The sequence below is a fragment of the Schistocerca americana genome, chromosome 1, assembly GCF_021461395.2.
Source record: "Schistocerca americana isolate TAMUIC-IGC-003095 chromosome 1, iqSchAmer2.1, whole genome shotgun sequence".
Taxonomy (NCBI): domain Eukaryota; kingdom Metazoa; phylum Arthropoda; class Insecta; order Orthoptera; family Acrididae; genus Schistocerca; species Schistocerca americana.
The window spans coordinates 428,896,714-428,920,749 of record NC_060119.1 but is presented as its reverse complement, the minus strand read 5'-3'; the positions used below and the strand labels follow the sequence as shown (position 1 = coordinate 428,920,749).

The 24,036-nt window shown below is 36.3% G+C and overlaps 1 protein-coding gene across 4 annotated transcripts in view; it reads right to left on the bottom strand.

Moving 5' to 3' along the window:
- The window catches only part of LOC124602602 (steroid hormone receptor ERR1), a 385,569-nt gene that overhangs the window by 36,779 nt on the left and 324,754 nt on the right, over positions 1 to 24,036 (bottom strand). For all 4 annotated transcript variants that reach the window (XM_047136335.1, XM_047136331.1, XM_047136333.1 and 1 more), the window contains 2 exons: positions 17,804 to 17,926; positions 4,720 to 4,846 (listed from right to left, as the gene is read on the bottom strand). In XM_047136335.1, coding sequence (XP_046992291.1) covers positions 4,720 to 4,846; positions 17,804 to 17,926 — 250 coding nt within the window. The remainder of the gene's footprint in view (positions 1 to 4,719; positions 4,847 to 17,803; positions 17,927 to 24,036) is intronic.

Below are 24,036 nucleotides of genomic sequence, written 5' to 3'. Positions count from 1 at the left end.
GAGAGAATGCCATGGATATGATATATAGATTGGGGTGGCAGTCATTAAAACAAATGCATTTTTTGCTGTGGCAAGAATTTCTCATGAAATTTCAATAACCATCTTTCTCCTCAGAGTGCGAAAATATTTTATTGGCACCCACCTACATAGGGAGAAATGATCATCACAATAAAATAAGAAAAATCAGGGCTCATACAGAAAGACTTAAGTGTTTGATTTTCCCATGTGCTGTTTGAGAGTGGAATATTAGAGATATGCATTGTAGGTGGTTCGATGAATCCTCTGCCAGAGACTTAACTGTGAACTGCAGAGTAATCATGTAGATGCAGATGTAGATGTAGATGCTAATGACATTCTGTCATGGACAGTAAAGGACTTGAAAGAGCAACTGAACAGATTTGATAGCATCTTGAAAAGAGATTATATTATGAATATTAACAAAAATAAAAGAAGTGCAATGGAATATACTCAAATTAAATCAGGTGATGTCGAGGGAATTATATGAGGAAATGGGAAACTGAAGGTAGTAAATAATGTTTGGTGTCTGGGCAGCAAAATAAATGATGTCAGAATACAGAGGATATAAAATGTAGACCAGCTACAGCAATATAAGCATTTCTGAAAATGAAAAAATCTGTTAACATCAAATATAAATTTAGATGTTACGAAGTCTTTTCTAAAAGTTTTTTTGTCTAGGGTGTTGCCATGTACAGAAGTAAAACTAGGATGATAAGAAACTCAAACAAGAAAGAATAGAAGCCCTTGAAAAGTGGTGCTACAGAAGAATGCTGAAGAACAGATGGATAGATTAAATAACCAATCAGGATGGACCAAAGCAAATTGGGGAAAAAAGAAATTTATAGCACAACTTGATTAAAAGAAGGGATTGGTTCACAGGACACATACTGATGAAACAAGGAATTGTTAGTTTGGTAATGCAAGGAAGTGCTGGGGTAAGGGAGGAGGGGGAGGGGGGGGGGGGGGGAGGGGAATTGTAGAGGGAAATGTAGGCATGATTATAGTAAGCAGATTCAAAGTGATGTAGGCTGCAGTAGTTACATGGAGATGAAGGGCTTGCACTGGGTGGACTAGTGTGGAGAACTGCATCAAACCAGTCTGTAGACTCAAGACTAAAACAACAACAACAACTTTCTTATAGTCTTGGGTTAAAAAAGGTAGTCACGTCAACTGTTTTGAAATTATTATAGTTTTTCCTATAGATGGCACCACCTCTATTCTTCATATTGTTTCAGTTCTGCTGGGTGCAGTTTAATGCTCTTTTCCTTAGTTATCAACATTACAATGATCAGAAGAAACTATATTTGCCCTAATTTACCTTTATACAAATGAATAAACATGAGGGTTGTAGAACCAGATATACAGGGTGTTTCATATTTCGTGTTGCACACTTGTAGAGGTTATGGAGGGGACTTAATAGGTCACATTTTAAACACAAACCCATGTTTGGAAATGGTTTGTTTCCATGTTACAATGAACTCAAGAGCTACTTTATCATACACTAGATGTTTCTTAAGTAGTTTGCCTGTTATGGTAGGCTACTCACATCCATGGATGGTATGATGACATGATGTCATGTGATGTCCTCTGTTTGCATCTGCCTTGTTTTCATTCTTCCTCTGATGTGTCAGTTAACATTACGATGATTAGTACTGCAATTACAAGTACGCTTTCACAGAGTACAACAAATATAGTGTTAATTTATGTTGAAGCTCACCGTAATGGAAGAGAAGCACAACACCTGTATCACAAGTACTTTCCAAATTGTGTGACTCAATCTCATCCTATGTTTGCCAGAGCAGAACAATGGCTGTGGAAAACTGGGAAATTCTCAGTGATAGAGCAAACTGATGACCCACAAAGGCGGCACAATGCCATATTGGAAGAGAAAGTGCTTCAACAAGTTGAATGGAACCCACTGATGAGCACTCAAGCCATTGCACATCACTTATATGTGTCTCACTTGTCTGTCTAGCGTGTTATGCATTAACAGGAACTCCACTTGTGTCACCCTCAAAAGATACACACCATGCACCTAGCAGATTTTGCATCATATGTCAATTCTGTACTTGGTTTTTAAACAACAGTGTGGATTTTCCTCAGTTTCCAAGGCAAATTTTGTTCACCAATGAAGCACATTTCAACAGGGAAGATGTTTTGAACACTCAAAACAGCCACATTTGGGATGGTCGTGTGATTGGGCTGTCCATCCTTCCACCTAATGGGTGGCAGGTACTTGATATTCCTGCAACAAGTGCTGGTAGAGTTTTTGCAAGATATGCTATTGGACATTCAACATGAACTGTGGTTCCAGTGTGATGGCATGGCAATGCATTTTGCAATTTGTGTTCGAAACCATTTGAGCATAGTCTAGGGGACAGATGGATCGGTTCAGGTAGACCACTTGCTTGATCAACCGAATCTCCACAGTTAACACCTTTGGACTTTTTCTTGTGGGGCCACATGAAGAGTCTTGTTTATGAGACCCCTGTTCAGTCAGAGAAAGACCTGTTTGTATGGATCACGGCTGTGAAAGAAGTGATTAACCATACACCAAACATGTTGGACACAATTTATGCAAACTTACTGCACAGATACAATGTGTGCACCAAACTTAGTGATCATCATATCGAACAGCTGTTGTAACATCACAGTAAATAAGAATGAAATCTGTACATTTTGCTTTCCTTGTAACATGGAAACAAACCATTTCAGAACATGGGTTCCTATGTAAAATTTGATCTATTAAAGCCCCTCTACAACCTCTAGAAGTGCATAACCCTTCCTTTTCTGTCTAGCATGCAATACACCATTCATCTGTATAACAGTTATAATTCAATAATATATTATACTGTTTCAATTTTTGATAACTTTTTCTACTTTGTGTAATTTGCACTTAATAGTAGCTTCTTATTCTGTTTGTCCTATAAATTTTGACAGATTTAGATGCCATATTGCAATATTATATGATTAGTTCTTTGTGTATTTTATTATCAGGTTTGCTTATGAGCATTTTACTAAGTAAGCATACAGTCATGGCACGTAATACTGCAGTCCAGTACTATGCTTTCACATCTAGCAACAGATGGTGGTTCTGAATTTCAAATTTGATTTTTGTATTTAAGTCACAGCTCTGTAGCATAATTAGTAAAATAATTTTTTTATATAATTTATTTAGTCTTTTGTGTTTATAGAAGTTAACTTTTATAAGTCATCAGTCTGTTAGATCTTGTACTCCATATTTTCTTATCTTTTTGTCTCATTACATCTACTCTATTTTTTGTATTCCAGTCTTTGTCTGCCCTTACTATTTTCCCCTCTACTCTCCCTTCTACCACTATTCCCACATGTTGTAGCAGATGTCCCACTAACCTGTCCCTTCTTCTGGCAAGGGTTTACCACAGAGTCCTTTTGTTATTTTGTTACCAAGTCACTAAGAGTATGTTCACTAATTAGCCAGTCTCAAAAATTTAATATGATGATGTATGATTAAACAGATACATTTTCTTTGTGTCCCTTTCAATATCTATCCATTCATGATTTTATATAGAATGTTGCAATTAGATATAACTTGACGGTTTAACTCTAAATTCTCTTGCTATTGTTGAAGTAAATTCACAATATTTATTTATCTACCATTCTCACATATTGAGCTTTATGTGAATCAAAATGATGTCCTTGGTTTTTAATAATTTTTATTTATAACAGTCAATAATGATTACCCGTATCTATACACCTAAATGGTATGTCATTGCTTCTATCTCCAATGTTCATTTTAAATTGTAATTTTATAATAAAGGATAGTTGATTAAACAAATATATTCCATCACACTATAGGAGGACACAGGTACATATGCGCAAAGAAATGCTGTTCACAGCACATTTGTAAATGAAGTGCTTTTATGAAGAATGATAGCTGGTTTTTCATTCTTGCTGCAAAAACATGTTTTCAGTAAAATTACACCAAATATACTAGCGAGCTGAAATATTTTAGGGCCATAAATTTCATCTCTACCAATCATGATTTTCCCACACTAAAGATTACCTTTAATCCCAGAACTATCTTCTTGGTCATCATGTATGCTCAAGAAAATTCCTACTTCAGAGTGTTAATTATTATTCTTTCTTATCTTGAACATAATTCAGTCATGGATTACCATAATATTGTACTTAATTGCACCCATACTAAAGATTACCTTTAATCCCAGAACTATCTTCTTGGTCATCATGCATTCCCAAGAAAATTCCTACTTCAAAGTGTTAATTGTTATGCTTTCTTATCTTGAACATAATTCACTCATGGATTACCATAATATTTTACTTAATTGCACCCATACACAAAGGTAGATTATTACTTTATACATAAGAACTCCGCAAATAATTAACTACAAATTTGTATGCTATATTGAGATAATAAATCATCATTATGCCTCCACAATACTTTTCTTAAAATATGATGGCTGACTCTAAAAAATGATTGATCAGAAACAGTCTGCAAGAAACATCACTTACATACTCCATAACAAAATTTATTGTATGTTATTAACAACTAATCATCCTCATAAATCACAAGAATCATTCTACCTAAGTTCATATGTACCTCAGTTCTTAAGTTACAGATTGTTATGATGGATTTAATTCAGATCTAAAAATTGGGTTAATGCTTCACAAAATAATGTTAAATTTAATAAAAATTATAACCTTGAATTGTTCTCTTGAAGAAAGCCTTGCACGCCTCACAAGAGGCAACACCGTAGTGGAACCCTGATGCTGTATCTCCACAAACTAAGCACAGTCTTCTTGGAAGATCCTCCTCCTTCATGCCCTCCTGTGAAAAATAATCAGCATAATAATGCCCAAAATATAAGTTACAGTTCATAGTTTTCCCCTCTACTTAATAATTTGCACCATCTAAAAGAGCAGGTAAGGCTTTTTACTATTTCCTTCTCAAAATGGAGAAACTATAATGAGTAAGGATAAAAAATGTTGTATGTACAAATAATATAAACTTTAATGTTTTTACAAATGACTACTTCGCATGATAGCAAAGTTCTTTCTTTTACACTCGTATCACTTGTCCCTCCCTTCTTCTCCATTTATCTCTCTTCCGCATCTCCCATCATATTTACTCTCTTATACTCCTCATCATTTTCTTACTTATATTCTTTCCTTCTCTTACACTATCCTTCCCTGCCTTTCACTGTAAATCTTCAAGTAATCTTTTATCTTTCCAGATTTTCCAAGTCTTCCTTCTTTTAAATCATATGTATTCAGAATCTCAATGAAGGAGAATTATTTCCTCAGACTTCTGAATACCATATCTTGCCACTTTTTTCCTTGTTTCCTCTCACTTTCTCATCTACATGTGGCTTCCTTCTGGAATACTTGAGATCTGATTTCCCTCACATTGCTGTTACTCATATTCTTTTTGCTCAGAAATAAGAGATTGGTAGTTTCTAGATTTAATGTTTATTTTTGAGCATACTCATTGGTCATCTCAATGGGCAGTTTTATTACATCATCGCATTGGTGACTCATTTTAGGTTTTACAGTCCATTTACAACTATATCTCTTATAGCCTCAGATACTTAAAATAAATAATATCAGTTAAAAACACACAGTAGAAAATAACAGAAAACTTCACAAAAACTTTGAACAATACAATTGTAGCTGTCTGATGTTTCATAGCATAAAGCACTATATTGTCCAGGGATATCTAAAACACTTAGCAGTTTATGTTTCATAGAAAGCTTGCTGCAACACTATTGTGGCAACTCCATGCCAATGAGACAGAGAGTGTGTGTGTGTGTGTGTGTGTGTGTGTGTGTGTGTGTGTGTGAGAGAGAGAGAGAGAGAGAGAGAGAGAGAGAGGGCGGGGGGGGGGGGGGGGGGGGGGGGAGAAGAGAGTACATATTATTTAACCACTGATGGCACTATCTTAAAATTAATCACATTTTCAAAGTGTAATGACCAGGTAAAAACGTTACCTATAGTCACAATCTTTTACATGAATAGTGGATGCAAAATGCTAGAAAGTGACATGAGTGGAAGCTACCATAATAGAGAAAAAGAGTCTGGTGTGCAAAAATCGATGATTATTTCTTTTCAGAACATGTGACAGGGTATAAACAAGATGGCACCTGTTGGAAGGAAGGTGCTGAGTACTTATAGTGTATTAAACTGAACAACAATCACGTGAGAAAGAGTTCATCACTATTGCTCATTTAATGCAGACACACAGATTACATTTTCATAATCATGAGGGTAATCAGAAACATCATTGCAGCTGGTTCTTATACTCTGTCAAACACAAAACCATCATCTAGGATACAGGTATCCACAGAAACCACCTGCAATGCAAACATCTAATACACTGTAGCAGAGCACTGTCAAAACCATGGAGCTGTGTTATGACAACTTCATGTTCTTGAAATCTTTAATGTGGCTGAAGGAGGGAAAGGAGGGAAAATATAAATCATGACACTAATCAAATTCTTATTCAAATCCTATGGGACAAATAAGTTGGTGTCAAAAACCAACGCTATCATTACACACTTGCATCTGAAAGGCTAAGATGAGTATAATTGTAATTTTACTGTGTTTTGGCGAAATGCAAAATGCTTTTATGACCTTATTTGTGAAAATACATGTTATATTTATTTGTGCATCACAACACCTCACCATGATGCTGAGAATAAAAGGGCTTGCCGCATGCAAGCATGACAAGCTACCTGTAATAAATAATACACAAGTGGTCCTGAAAAATCATGCACACCAAGTGTAAAGATTAAATAAAACGGAAACCCACTGTTGATGGCACAGTGGTGCTGAAATATGTTTGGGACCTTGGAAAAAAAGTTACATAATTGGCAGACCTTACATCCTACAATGGTCATGTTCTTACTGAAGGAGAAGCAAGATGAAATCACATACTAGGCATTGAGTATAACATGAAACAATAAGTAATTTCACAGGGAAACATCGATAGCTGAAAATTGAAGTTGCATCAACGTGGAGGGATAAAGGCATGGACAGAGAAAATAGGGCAACACATGGAAATAGTCTAGCTGAAAAATTGATAGTGTGAAGATCAGTGATCAAGGTTATGGAAAAATACCCAGTTACTATAACATAACTGCCTAAATATTTGGCACACTTTATCTTCATAAAAATTGTTTTGTTTCGTGACAAAGCAAGGTGCCTTTTACTGTTAACAAGTAGAATTAAATATTTCTTAAGAATATGCTTATTAGCGAAGTGACAGGACTGTGACTACGGCTCTAATTTTTTCCACAAAATATACACTATTGATGTGTTCAAAACGCCAAGTATCTATTTAAATCACAACCATCTGCTATAATTACAAGATGTGGATGATTTCCCAACCAAAATATACTTGTAATGACATCTGCAATTAATTCATAAAATTTTACCAATCAACATCGAAGGCTCAGCATCTTTTGTTGTAATGTCTCTACTTTACATGACATTTTACAGTGTAGCATGTACCATTTTTTCAGTCTCAAGTAACATTTCTGCAAACACATGAATATGATGGAATGTACAAGATATAATGTTCTGATTATTTTACTGTGTCTATAATGCAGGTTTTGTTGGCTTGAGAACTTCTTAAAGTGTTCTCATATGCTGGCTTTCTGATCATTTTATATTTAAAATTTCATTTCAAATTACCATTGGAAATGAAGATGAAGCCATCACTTTGAAAATACAACTGAATCAAATTTGATTAGCTATTCTGCAAATGCTGTTGGTTATCCACCTTGCGTATGAGATTTCTGCAGCTAAAGAAAAGTTACATAGTTAGAAATTTCTGAAAATCTTTCTTCTCATAATCAACAATCTGATATTTTTAAGGAGGCAAAAGAATTATTTTAAGTTAGGAGTTGGTCCTTTTTTTTGCACTTGTAGAAAATTCATAACACAAATGTATGAATTATTGAATTATTTGAAGACTTTCCTAAGAAAGTGAATTTGGAAGTTTTTGCTCAGCACATGTGCTTTTAATATACACTAAAATTGATAAGAATTACTTGGTAAACAATGTTAATGATCACAATATTAATAAGGATTACTTGTTGAAGCTACAAATGATTACTGTAGTTTTTCACACAGTATAAGCTACTATGGTGGAAAATCAGAATAATTTTGTAGCTCCAACTTCATGTTTTATTACAACTGACAAAATTATTTAGTTTATTCACTGTATGATAATAATCGCAAGACTCCTATTGTGTAACAAGTACTTGTCTCACTCTTCGAAGTGGGTTCAGACTGCTTAAGTTCTGTACATCTTGGGGCCTTCTGCTTTTCTTACCTACATCTGTTTCTGTTAAAGTGATATTGTAACCAGAAAATAAAGCAACTAACTGCTGTATCATAGACTAATTGTCTGAATTAAATTTAAGCATAGCACCTCTTCAATAAAATAAAGTCATTTAGGCTGAACATTGATGTTAGAATCAGTTGTACAAGTACATGTGGAGGAATAAAGCAGGCTAAAGGAAAGAAAACAAAACCAAAGATCTTTGTGGCTACCATACATCATGATTTAATTGTACCTCATATGAGACTTTAAAACTTATTATGAACCAAGATTAAATTTATTTACTGTAGGGAGTAGTTAACTGAGGAAGTAATGTTTGATTACAAATATTTAAACTTAAAAATTTCAAGTAAGATTTGAGACGCTAGATTAACATGCTGTTGCTTTCAGTGGATGATGATGTAAGACACGACAAATGTTGAGACATGTGAAGGTAAGGTGTGCCTCAACAGCAATTTGCCAGCATGTAGTCTTAAATATTTATAAATCTAAGGCCATTGCAATAAAATAATTTAACTTGCTGTTTAAGGTCCAAAACATTTTAAAACACCTAAAAACCATTTCCTGTAATTTGAATAGTCTCTACATCCACATAAAATTGTGGGGATCATTAGCAGTAATTGGTAGTAACACACAAACGGCCTACTATTTTGTGGAGATTATGCAGTGTGACTACTTAAATTACAATGGTATTACAACAGAAAAAAATCTGCCAACAGACATACGATTAGCCAGAATATGAGCCACATGACTCTTTCTTCACTGGCCATAAGGAAAATGTAGTTCCAAATGAAACTATACCCCAATAATAAAAAGACTATTTGCCAGGCAGAAACAGATCTACAGATTCTCTTATCGTCATAAAGATAATCTAGTTTCTGAGGCATGTCATTACTTACTGATAAAGTAGTATGGAAAGTGTTGGAGGTGAAAGTGCTTGCAATGATTAATCTGTAAAGTTATTCATGATCTCAAATCATGTGAGACACATTAGAGTAAAGGAATCATAAATTAAGAATGAAAAACAAATTTAAAAAATCACTGCAAAATATCATTCCTTCCTTTTCTGCATCCTTCAATAGACACAGGAACCACAATTTATAATTGGCTATCATATCTTCCAGTTATTGCAAATACATTTTTTTTACTGTCATTTATTTTCTTCTACACTCTCTTTCCAAGCATTAATCCCAACTTGCAGGGTCTGCTGTTTTGCTACATTTCCTCCATTTCCCCCTGTCGTTGACATCTTCTGGTCTTAAGCCAACAACGTGCATGTCTCCCCTGATGCTGTCAGTCCACCTCTTTGCCAGTCTACCTGGTCGTCTTGTTCCTCCTGGGTCGATGTGGAGTTCTGTTTTCGCAACTGAGTTGTCTTGCTTTCTCATGACGAGGCCGTACTAGTGGAGACGGGCTTCCCTCACTTTGTCGGTGATAGGCGTGACACCAAACCTTTGCCAGACGTCTGTCGGTCACATCGTGTCAGCCACATGGACCATCGAAGCATCTTCATCTCCACGGTGTGTAACATTTGCTCCTGTTGTTTCATCACAGAGCGACACTCAGTCCTATACGTTGCTGCTGGGCATACAATGGTCTTATATACTTTTGCCTTTAGATACTGAGGCATTTTTTTATTGCAGAGGACTCCAGTGACCTGTCTCCACTTGAGTCAAGCTGCATTCTCCCTCATTCGAGTATCAACTGTTGTGTTGCAGTGTGAGGTGACAACAGACCCTAGGTACTTAAAATGCATGGTCTTCTGCAGGTCTTCTTTGCCAATACTTACGGTGCCCATGGCTTGGGAGCCACATTCTAGGTACTCTGTCTTCTGGACATTGAGGTGCAGTCCATTTTCAGCCAGTCTGTCCTTCCACGTTTGAACCTGGTGCTGGAGTTCAAGGCGGGCTGGGTCAGCAAGTAGCACATCATCTGCATAAAGAAGGGTCCGAGGATGTGAAGTCTGTATGTCAGCCATTGCTGTATCCATGCAAAGGATGAATAGCAATGGTGAAAGGGCAGAACCCTGATGAACACGCACAGTGATATTGAAGGGCGGAGAAATTCCAGCAGTACTCCAAACAACACTAGTGGAATTACGCTACAAAAGTTGCACCCAGCTTAAATACTCTTCAGGTATGCCATGGCGGTGAGGAGCTCGCCAAATAAGATCATGTGGGATATGATTGAAAGCCTTTTCTAGGTCTAGAAATGCCATGTGTACACTTTTCTGCCTCTCTCTCTGTTTTTCCATCAAAAGGCGAATGGCGTGGATAGCATCGATGGTGCTGCATCCCTTAACAAATCCACACTGGTTTGGTGTTACAGAGATAATACTTCTGAGGCTGCTATCAAGTACCCATTCAAAGATCTTTAAAGTATGACAGAGGAGTCGAATAGGGTGATAAGTCAAGCAATCATTCACGTCTCCTTTTCCCTTTCAGTTTGGAATTGTTATGCTAGTTGTCCATGGTTCTGGAAGTTGTTTTTCGGCAATGATTCGGTTGAAGAGTGAGGCAAGGAATTCTGAAGCAGGCTTTCTGAGCAATTTCCCGATTTCCACTGGTAGGTCAGCTGGGCCAGTTGCTTTTCCATTTTTCATCTTGCTAATGGCAAGCATTACTTCCTCAGGTGTAATTGAGAAGATGGGTCCTAAGGTAGGATCAGGACTAGTAATTGGTGGATGCGTAAACTCTTTGTTACTGATGTTATGAAAGTAGTCTGTCCCATGCTGGAGAATAGATTGTTTATCTCTTAGCAGTTTGGCGTCAGCTTCCTTGATGTGCATCACATGTCCAATGTCCTGAGTTAGATGATGACGTGACTTAGCAAGATGGTAGATGTTATTTTCTCCTGATGGCGTGTCACGGTGGTCATACAGTGCCTGGTAATACTGGTCTTTTGCTGCAGCTACTGCTCTTTTTGCTGCTGATTTCAGGTTGCGATATTTCTGGAGATCAGTGTCAAGTCATGAGTTTCACCAAGTCTTGTATGCCATATTTTTCTCCCTGATTGCTTGCTTGACTTCAGCTGTCCACCACCAGGTTTATTTATCAATGTATTTTCTTCCAGGTATGGTTTTCCCCAGCATTTTTGTCGCTGCTTGATGTATTTGTTCCACAGCATCTTTCCACATATCTCCAACTGACTGAGCGGTCTTCACAGAGAAGTTTACTCAGGCTGTCAACTCGTTTCACTGGGTGTTCATTCACCACCACTTAATTTGCTCAGCCCCAGTCTTAGGTTTAGGTTTCTACACTAACCAAGATAAAAAGATCAAATCTATAAAAAGAAGTTAACTTCTCCTGAACAATACCTAATGAGTTGCACTTACATAATAAAATGTACCTGAGGTAATCTTGCCAGTTAATTTTTCTACTTGAGCTAAAATGAATGAGGAACCATCACAGGAAACAGAGTACAACTGGAGAAACTCAGGCAAATGTCTAACTAACACAGCAAACACTTTACGAGAAAATATAAAGATCAAGCACAAAACACCAAGTGATAGTACCAGTGACTGAGACTTCTGAGCACAGCTGGTCCCTGAAATGAATACATGACAGAAGAAGCTTCATCTTAAACTTTAGTGTTCTCAGATTTCTTCAAACTGTACATTTAATACTAGTGAAGTGAAATATTCATGATTATCATGAGCATTTAAGCAGACGTTCTTCCTATGCTTCATATACAAACGGAATAGAAAGGAAAATAATATACTGAATAATGGGAAGTACCATCCACCAGGCAATTCAGAGTGACTGGTAGAGTAGGGTGTAGGTGCAAATGTAGTTCCAATGAGGAACAAGGAGCTTGTGTTTCTGTGTAAATTACAAGGAGAAAGAAAGGAAGAATAGAGTGCCACATCCCACCAACAATGAGGTCAATACAGATGGAGCACAAGTTTGAACTTGTGGAGGGAGGGAAGGAAATTGACCACATGCTCCTCAATGAAGTCATCATGAGATTTGGCTTATGAAATCCAGGGAAACCACATGAAATCCAGGGAAACCACAGAAAACTTAAACCTGGTTGGCCATACAGGGGTTTGGATCTGAATGAGAGCCCAGTCTCACTACTGTGCAACTTCACATAGACCATGCCAATTACAGGTAGGTCATATATCTTCCTACACAAGTCAGTCTTGGATTGCTCAAAAGAAATGAGATTTTTCTAATTAATGGATTTACTTTCATGATTTTAAACCGAGAGCTGATCACAAGGAAACTGCATCTATTTCTCAAGAAAGAAAATATGAAATGAACATGATCTTGGATTGTATAATGTGGGAATTGCCTTTGAAAGGATGAGAAAGAACTTTTCTTTACATTCTAAGAAGACACTGTCCCATTGTTAAATGAGAATAAAAGTGGCATTGGCGTAGATGAAATTTAGTTGTTTCACATTGGTACATGTCAGATAGTAATGTAAGTTGAGTGTCAACTTCATCTGCCGAATAGTTTTATTTGTATATGATGGTAGAGGTACTGTGCGTGTTTCATCCAAAATTGATATATGTATACAACACAAATTAAATTCAAAATAAAAAATTAAAAAAGTGCCCTTACAAAATGCTGGGTAAACAATAGCATCTAGTTATCAATTCCTGGAACAGATCATTTGTAAAGAAAAATATGTGTAGAACATAGGGAAAAGCATAGGTATTACACATAAGGCAAAGTTACGACAAATCCAATATGAGATGAGATGCAAGATGTTGGTAAGAAATTGGAAGTAACAATAAACTGTATTATGATTTATAAACTCATTTCGAGTTCTGAGGTTTGAAAGCATTAGCATTGGGACACTGATCTAAATAATCTGGGTGGATGCTTGTTGCGCAGCAAAGATTCAGGAAACTATAAGGGTATGGCACTCAGTGTTTATGAAATACAAAGGCCATATTGTTTAGAAGTGAAGAAGTTTTAGGAACACATTCAACATTGGTTTGTACAATCACGCACACAAAGATTAATGTGCAACTTTTCCCATCCAATGACTTTTTGAGAAGAGAGATTAATTCTTGTACAGCTTTTGGCATCAGTTGTTCACTGCACTGTGATACATGTTGCACATATTATTCCACCTACAACAAAGAATATTTCACAAAGCACCAGCAAAACAATATAAAGCTGATTTCAGATCCATAGAAAACTTACAGACTCCATATCATTCGAAGTCAGATGAAATTTCCTGCCAATATTTAAACGATTTATAGTCAACTACAAATATTAATGAACACAAGAACACCCCCAATAAAACTGAATAATTACATATTTGACAAATACACATGTTTTGCCAAATATCCATGAGTTACTATTTTCATGTCCACACAGATTGAGTCTTTCTCTAGACTAAACCTCATTCTATTATAGTCTGAGTAAATTCTATACATTTATTTGTGATTACTGTCATAATTTTATGAGGCACTGGTAATATTTATATTACTTCCAAAATATAATAACATATTGTATTCAGAACAACCACCCCTCCCTTACTTTCAGAAGTGAGTATATTAAATGACAATGACAAATAAAATGAAAAAAAAAAAAACACAGTTTGCTCCACCAAGTTTGATGTTATCATGCATAAGGTGATCTTCATTTGCTCAGTATTTATGACTCTGACAATAATACTATTGGAAATATGTCCTGGTATACTAGAATCCAAGGAAAAATATATGTTTAGCTTTTTAGATAAGTCATTTGTAATACAGCAACTTACTTTGGGTTAAAACAAACGTACCAACAACAACAAAAATCACAGTTAAATTTGCCAATTAATATGAGTAATAATATAGCAAGTGTGTGCTTCGTTTTACTTCCTTCTCTAACACCTTCTCAAGTTACAAAAGTCAAAAAATAAAAATTTTTGACACTTCAACATCACAGAAAATGTTTACTTTAGCTAAATTGCACTAATAACAATTTTCACTGGAGACAAGTCTCTTCTAAGTGTCTTTGTTTACAGATGTTAGATACCACCATCTTTCCTTGCATTTTTCTTAATTTTTGTAATTCACACTTACTCAAAAAACATTAAGCCCATGTACAAAAATTCTTAATAATTGGTAGCTGTTACAAAGTTAGTTTCCCTCACTGATGCAATCTGACACCTCAACCTCAGACACTAAAGCTAATTAACCTTCAAAAATATTACAATATGTCACAAGATTCTTTAATCTATGTTACCTTAAAGTGGATATTAAGTAACATCATCTGAACAGCATTCTACTAGAAACACATAAACACTTACTTACACACGTCAGTTATTAACACAGACACTGCAATGCTTCAATACATATCATTTTATGAGGTGTATAATTCAATTTATACTGCAACTTTTTGCAATGTATCATCAGTTACCGGTGAAGCCAGTTTTATATTTATTGAACTAATTTTGTTTCTGTGACTAGTTCCTCATAATCAGATGTGTATCAAATAATTTATTAAATGAAATAAAATAAATATATTATCTGAAGAAGTTCAGCAGAAACAGTTGAAGAGAGGAGAGCAGTCCGCAGACCACCTTCCTGCAAGCACACAATGCTTTTACCTGGGGCCAGACAGCTCACACCTTCCTAGCACGATACCTCACTGCCTACTGGTGGCTGTTCAAGGCAGGAAGCTTATACATAGGCAACTAAGGTAAAGACACAACACAGCCACTTAGAATATTCCAATGATCTGTGTTGGCATAACATCCTGAGATGGAGACAAGAATCATACATCACAGCAACTATCACGGAGCTGTGCCACAGCTGCCACATTACAGGCTTGTGTAACACAGCGTAGTGTCGACATGTATCTCTTTTGAGGCACAAATAATATTTAGAAAAAATCTTTACACAGTGTAGCAAACTATATGTGATTTCAATCTTTCATTTTTCTTTTTGTCTATGTTTATGTCTCAAGGGGGAGGAAGAAGTAACAGAAGAAGAAGAAGAAGAGAAGGAAGATGAAAATTTACAAATCAGTAGTTACACCCAGCTCTCCTCAATATTACATTTTTATCATACTGCTAAGTACATAACCAACTTCAGTGAACTGACAAATGAAAATGATACAGTCGATAAAAACTGTATAATCACTAATGTTACAATATTAATGGTTATGAGAGATAAGACTTTCAAGCCCCTTCTAATTGGTGTTTTTAAGATGTTGATGACATCACAAAACACCCAGAAATTCACCAAAGTCTTTCATTGGCTATCAACAAAAATAAAGCAAGGATAATGGAACATAGTTAAATTAAACCAGGTGATGCAGAGGGAATTATATTAGGAAATGAAACACCAAAAGCAGCAGATGAGTTTTGCTATGTGGACAGCAAAATAACTAATGATAGCCAAGTAGACAGAATATAAAAGGCAGATGTCAACACCAAGAAGAACATTTCTCAAAAGTGGATTTTGTTAATATCTAATGTCAATTCAAGTGTTATGAAGTCATTTTTAAGGTATGTACACGCAAATGTAAGGAACGTGAAGTGAAACATGGATGATAAGTAGTTCACATTCAAAGAGAATAGAGAATTTTGAAATGTGGTGTGACAGAAGAATGCTGATGATTAGATGGGTAGAATGAATAACGAATTAATGAGTACTGAATTGAATTAGGAAAAACAGACTAATACAACTTGACTAATACAACTTGACTAATACAGAGGATCCTTCAGCATCAAGGAATGGTCAGCTGTCAATGGAAGAAAGTGTGAGGGATAAAAATTGTAGAGGAAGATCAATAAGCAGATTCAAATGAATGTAGGTTAATCAGAGATAGACTAGCATGGGAACAACTGTCAAACCATTCTTTCAATATAAGACCACTTATGTCCAGTAAACACAGGCTCTGAAATAAATACCTTAAGATTTATGAGCCCTTGTTCATCTTTGCTACTGTGAAACACATCTCTTCTCCTGAACAAGTGCTCATAGCTCTTAAGGTACGAATTTTACAGCATATATTTACTAGACAATTTTTTCTTGTTTAGGTCCGTACCAACTCCACTCAAAATATGGAAAGCAAAGAGCTTTTAGTTGAAGAGATTTGTTTCATAATATTGAAGATAGAGTGCTCAAAGCTCTTAAGGTACACATCTGGAGCCTATGTCCACCAAACTTCTTTGCTTTGAATGATCATTCCTGTCATACCGACGAATTTTGACCATTTCTCCTGGAATAACTTGTAGATATTTGGTAATATCTGAGTGTAAATATTTGCAAGGACATGAAACATGATGATCACATAAGCTCAGTCATAGGTAAAGCAGATTGAAGACTTCAGTTCATTAATAAGATACTGGGAAATGCAATCAGTCTATTAGGATTGTTTACAAAAAACTCATGTTACCCATCCCACAATATTGCCCAAGTGTATGGAACCCATACCAAAAAGGACTAATAACGGCTACTGAACATATACAAAGAAGGGCAGCACAACTGGTCACAAATTCATTTGACCCATGGGAGAGGGCCACAGGTATGCTGCAAAAACTGAACTGGCAGATACCTGAAGATAGATGTGAAACATCCTGTAAAATCTAATTGATAAAGTTTCAAGAACCAGCTTCAAGTGAGGGATCTAAGAATATACTAGAGCCCTCTAAGTACTGCTGCTGTAGCAATTACGATAACTAGGTAGACTAGTTACAGTGCACACAGAGTCTTTTAAATAATCATTCATCCAATGATCCTCATGTGAATGGAACAGGAAGAAACCCTAATAACTGATACAATGGGTTGTATCCTGTCCCATGTACATTGCAGTGGTTTGGAAATGTAGATGTAAATCTGCATTCAGGTCTTTCGCCTAACAGTCATGAGTCACATTTCCCCTCATTTCCCTAAATCACGCACAGGAGTTGGTAGGGTGATTCATTAAAAAATATCATCATCTGTTCTCGGTCTCATACCTGTAGTAATAAGTGAACTGATTGTCCATAACAACCTTGTTGACGAAAGAACGTCTTACCCTTACCAGAAAAAAACACATCAAAGATGTGATAGAGAGTACTGCTTAGTGGCAAAGTTAAGGAAAACTATAGACATAGCTCCACAAAAGATCACAAAATTCTGGCTTACAGATTCCTGTCCTTAACTCAAGATGCTGAACATGAATAACCCTACATCATTTGACACTTTCCTCTCTTTCACTGGATGAGGAAGTGAATGAATGAATGAATGAATTATATAGCTAGTACTTATGTCGCCTTTGGTTTGCGCCTATATTTTGGCACCTGTTACAATGAAGTCACTCTACATGTATCCGGAAAAGGCTGTGCAAGTGGAATTATAACTTAGAAATATAGATGTGGTTTTCAAATTTGTCAAGTTCTAAGATTGAAAACTGTGCATTTTTTTTAACAAATTTTCACATGTGGTACATTAGATTTAACATATTACTTGCCACTGGAAGAAACTGTATTTTTTAAAATACTTACTTCAGCATTGCCAGGACCAGGTTGTGTTGTGGAGCTGCAGTATTGCCTGTCAGGACTTCCTCCACTTGGTGAACACGTGCCTGAGACATTGTACCTCTGCCCCTCTTCTTCACAAAATTCTACCTACAAAGAGAAACACACATGCAGCTCAATAAATAAATCCAACTTCTCTGAGCAAATATTTAACTATGCTAACAAACTAATGCTGTTATAATCACCAGCTATAATTATAAAACAGTTTCTTTGGTTAACAAAGGTTTTCACATACATCTAACAAAAACATTCAACTGTTTGTGGGGGAAAAAGTAAAAGTTCTCAGGCAGATACAAAGATGACATTTACATAAATGATACGTTGTTTGTGTGATGTTGGTGCATTCTGCATAATAATTAACTTAAGTGTCAACTTGATCTGTGGAATAGTTTTGCTTATGTGGCTTTTTGAAGTGATTGTAAATGAATAAACTGGAATATCACACTAATATAAAAATTTTGTTGTGTAATGTGTAGTTTTGTAATGAGTCTGTCTCTTCATTTTTAACATTTAAGAACTGGGTGACCAAGTTCAAACTTTGTCATCTTCTCTTTAAGCTGGTCCTTCAATGGATGACCCACAACCTTCAATCAGTTCTCAACAATGGTTGCATCATATTAAAAATAATGCAAGTGACTATGCTCCTATTTGTCACCATAATTAGAAGTTGGTTGATCATTTCAAACTAGAAATGTAACAGTAATGAAAACAGGTGGCAGAATCCATTGGCCATGCTTCAAAAATACCATGTCAGTTCCACCTGTCAGAAAGGATATACCTGCTGTTTTCTGGTATGGGAAATGGATTGTTCTTACTGATTACCTTGCACAGGATAAAACAGTAACTGGTGAATGCTACATAAATCTTCTGATGCAACTGGATAAAAAATACTTAAGAATGGACTGCAAAAGAAAATTATCTTCTACATAATGCAGTTGTTCTCCAAGGATTTTTAGGAGTCAAAGATTTAAGCTATGAATTGCTGGAATATCAACCCAATTTATGACATCTGATATCATCTAGCATCCACCTATTCTCACATATAAAAACATTTGTGGGAAGACAACAATTCACACCTATATCTAGCAATCCAGATTTAGGTTTTCCATTATTTCCCTAAACTGCTCCAGGCAAATGCCAGGATGGTTCCCTTGAAAGGGCTTGGCCGATATCCTCCCCCATCTTTGACACCACCCAAGCCTGCACTCTGTCTATAATGACCTCGATGTTGATGGGATGTTCAACTCAGTCTTCATTCCTCCCTGTTTTAAAAACATCTGTGGCTAGGGAACATTTTGAGTACAGTGAAGAGCTTATGGTTGTAGAAAGGTATTTGGTAGATTTTGTAAGTGCATTGTAGACCTAAAAGACACAGAACACCCAATACAAAGATGAAAAGTTTTTGACTGAATTTTCTCATGCTGAGAAATTGTACCTTATACACAGTCTAAGGTGAATATTCAATGATTAGAACATATCCAGCTAACATTAATAGATGTGCTAATGTGTATTTTACAACATACTGTTTTTTTATGGCATAACCATCAACTGTGAGTGCTATGTACATGGACATGGTCATGTGTACAAGGTGCTTCTTGATTTTAAATGTTTTATTTATAACAAACCTTTATATTACATGCTACATTTTATAACATAACAACATGGTATGAGGTCCAACTCAAAATGAACACATTTTATAACATAGATTTTTGAAGATATGTAAATGTACAGCTCCATTACCATTCCTTGTAACATCTAAGAAATTTTTTTATTTCATATATTATGTCATAACTCATGATATGAGATATATTCCATGTACATGCACTATGTTACAGACCTGAAGATGACAGCAAAGTCTGTTGAGACCAGTTGTTTTTAAATGAAACATTTATGTGATCTTGGCTTTAAGAAGTTTTTTCCCATGGTAACTATTTGTCTTCTCTCTGCAAAAGCACTTTTTCCCCTTTTTAAGTCAATGGTATTTCAAGCATTTTGGGATGGCATCTTCCATTTACTGGCATCTTTCTATCTAGCGTTTATGTTTAAACATATCTCTTATGAATCCAATATTCTCAATTATTTGTTTTATGTTTAGGGGAGATTGGTGTTACTGAACCTTGAGGTTAATTGGACCATCACATTAATTAGCAATTGAAGAGTGATAATTATTCCTTTAAGCCCACAAAGTTGTTTTCTTAGGCCAAGTATAATGTGAACTTACATGGTTGCTGAATGTAAGCTAAATACATACATAAATGTGAAATCCAGCGATAAGAGTTATTTTTTCTCACATCTAACAAATCCTCTTAAAATTTTAATTATCAATAGTACACAATGTTGTTTCTTTGATTTAAATTCCATGTTTATTGCATTATGATATTCCATGAAATATAATCTGTGCATGGAGCCATTTGCCCACTATTTTGAATATTTTTGATAAAGTGAAGGTGGAGTTAACTGGGCCACTAAAGTTTGGAGTTAGGTGATACTGTTCAGTTAGCCCTAGAAAGCTGACGATGAATGAATATAATGAGTAACTTCATAGAAGCACTTGCTGCTGTCCCCAGAATTACCATATAAGACTTTGCAGCCTTGTAAAGGTAGCATATCCTTTGGATTTTACTGTCTCCAACGTCTCGAAAGGCTTTATTGTCAGTGATATTGAACCTTTCAATTCAAACATATTTACCAACCATGATTTTGTTGTCATCAAATACAATGGGCAGATCTCTACAAATTCAGCAATAGCCATTGACTCACTGGAAGAAAATGCTAACAAACCTACGGATCACACTGTGGAGAATACTGAACATCAGACAAGATCAGCAAACAGAAATTACACACCCTGTGCAAGTTTTTACCCAATTCTAAGATTGGTGCAAGGAAAACAACAAGAGGCAGAAAGGAAGGAAAATATCTGTCCTTACCAGATACCACTACACAACTGGTAGAGGCAGCAGCAAAAGATAGAAGATCAAAGCAGCTGCCAAAAAAGCACACATTCAATGATTTACAGCCTTCAGTCAAATGCCAAATGTTGAAGAGAGCAGCAGCAACTCTGAAGATGCTGATTTATGTCCAGTACATCGATTCCTCTGTACACAAGCAGTGATGAAAATGTTGAAACAGTGAAGAAAGAGACTTCATTGCAGTCAAAATAGAAGGGAAAACTGCCATGAGTGGCCACTGTTATATTGCTCAAGGCTTTAAAATGTGTACAATGATGGCTGTGAAGTAAAATGTTTTAAGAGAGTTGCATTTATGACAAAATTTGAAGCTGCAGAAGAAGATGATACCTTCTTTGCTTCAAATTAGATAATTGCCGAACTCTCAATCCAATACATGGCCCTAGGGCTTGCTATGAAAATACAATTTGGTTCTAGATTTATGTCACTAAATTTACAGTGCACTAGTTTTGTTATTTCCACATTTTTCATTAATATACTTATAAAGTTGTGTTTAGCATTGTTATTAATGTTTTCACAATACATTTTTGTAATTAGGGTCTTGTAATTCATTTATTTAATGAGAGGTTCAGTTACTTCTGACATAGGATTCAGTTAATCCAGCAAATGGGGTTAAACAGACAAAAAGTTGGGTCAAAGTTTTTCTCAAATTCTGCAAAATCTGTGTGAGATAATGCAAAAATGAAAGTTCCTGTTGTTTTTGTAAACATTTTCCTCCAGAGTCATGTATAAAAGTTTTAGGAAGCCCCATTCTTTAAGTACGGCTTTAAGGGAAGAAAAGAATTGGTACAGTTACGCCCTACTTCCCTTTCTAATTTTCATCTGCCTCTACAGTGTTTCCCCATATTGCTCTTCCAGTGTCAGATTAATGCTAACTGAATGTCTCATCAGGTAGCTTATAAGCATGTCCTTTCTTTAGCTTCTTACAAAAGTTTCCTTTATGTATTCTTTCTGGCATCCTCACTGCCTTATATTCACTGTTTAAAACAGTTGTTTGTTCTCATTATCAATCAGTCTATCTATCTTATTATTAGACGAAAGCGCTGGCAGGTCGATAGAAACACAAACAAACACGTACATACACACAAAATTCAAGCTTTCGCAACAAACGGTTGCTTCATCAGGAAAGAGGGAAGGAGATGGAAAGACGAAAGGATGTGGGTTTTAAGGGAGAGGGTAAGGAGTCATTCCAATCCCGGGAGCAGAAAGACTTACCTTAGGGGGAAAGAAGGACAGGTATACACTCGCACACACACACACACACACATATCCATCCGCACATGGACATGTGTGTGTGCGCGAGCGCACACCCGTCCCTCCCCCCCCCCCCCCCCCAAGGCAAGTCCCCCCACCCCCGGGACCGGAATGACTCCCCACCCTCCCCCCCCTAAAAACCCACATCCCCCCGTCCCCCCCCACTCACCCCCCGCTTCCCGACGAGGCAACAGTTTGTCGCGAAAGCCTGAATATCATGTGTATGCCCGTGCCTGCCCGTGTGTCCATCGACCCGCCAGCACCCTCGCTCGGTAAGTCACATCTTCTGTTTTTCTATATATATATATATATATATGTCCAGTACATCAATTCCTCTATACACAAGCAGTGATGAAAATGTTGAAACAGTGAAGAAAGGGACTTCACTGTAGTCAAAATAGAAGGGAAAACTGCCATGAGTGGTCATATATATATACACAAAAAAACAGAGATGATGTGACTTACCATACGAAAGTGCTGGCAGGTCGATAGAAACACAAACAAACACACACACACACAAAATTCCAGCTTTCGCAACCAATGGCCACCTCGTCAGGAAAGAGGGAAGGAGAGGGAAAGACGAAAGGATGCGGGTTCCAAGGGAGAGGGCAAGGAGCCACCCCAATCCCGGGAGCGGAAAGACCCACCTCAGGGGGAAAAAAGGACAGGCACACACTCGCACACACACACATATCCATCCGCACATACACAGACACAAGCAGACATTTGTAAAGGCAAAGAGTTTGGGCAGAGATGTCAGTCAAGGCGGAAGTACTTATTATTAGATTTTACGAAAGAATTTTGATTTGGCACAACTTTACATTGTCATCATAATTAATGGTGAAGTGCATGTCATTGGCAAGTTTATGCCATGTTGGTCAACCAGAGACACAAAACAGTTGTAGATTTGTTCTTTGATAATAATTCCCACAGAAGCATTAAGTACTCTTTTATGAACTAAGTGTTATGCATAGTGATGAGGCACATCCGTACTGTGAAGTTTTTATCACTCACTTGTGGAACAAGTATGATTCATTCTGGGTAGCATTGTGGTTTACTCAAAGGAAATCTACCAAAAATCGGGAGCAATTGTTGTTCAAAGTTTGTTTGGTTTGACGATGATCGGTAAATAGGTCACAAACAGGAATTTCAGTATGATTCTCACTACCATCATAGTAATGCATTGAAAATAGACACCACACATGTTGATTCCTGAATGGAGTATGTAATCCCAGCAATATGTCTAAAAAAAGTACTTGGCCTCATTTGAAGAAAAAATACACATAATTTAACTTTACTAATGTTATAGACATGAAATAGGTTCACTAACAAATGCAATTTCCTCATCACGGAGATGTGTCCTTATATCGGAAACACAAGGTATCTCCAATTATGAATAACTTTTGTGTGTAAGAATCAGGTGTAAAGGAAAGATCTGACAGTCTTAAGACCCCAAAAATTCTTCGTTCACACAAAGTGAGTCATTGCAGAAACCCCCAAGTTTCTAAATTTAAATAGCATGTTTCAGAATCTTAGTCATAAGGATAATATTATTGGATTTTAGTTCATCAGCATATTTCTTGGGAACATGATGCCATTATAATTTCTAAAATATAGAATTTCCCTTGAAGTACATAGAATAATAGTAATTTATGACTGGGTGAACACCTGCAGTGCTGTCTTAGCCACGCTGTGCATAATCTTGGTGTGACATGCATATGAGCTACAACTGACAATGATAAGGATGAAAGATAACACCCTTTGTACAACCTATAACTTCCAAATATTCAAACATGATTTTACACAGAAGTGAGAACATATTTTACTTTATGATTACAACAAAACTTGCACAGAATTTGGAGTAATAAACTGTGAGTTATGGGCATCGTGTGAAAGCTTAGCAACATTTTCTGGTTTACATATGTGCCTGCTAACTACACAACACCTCAAATACATCGTGAGCTGTTAACTTTACTACTT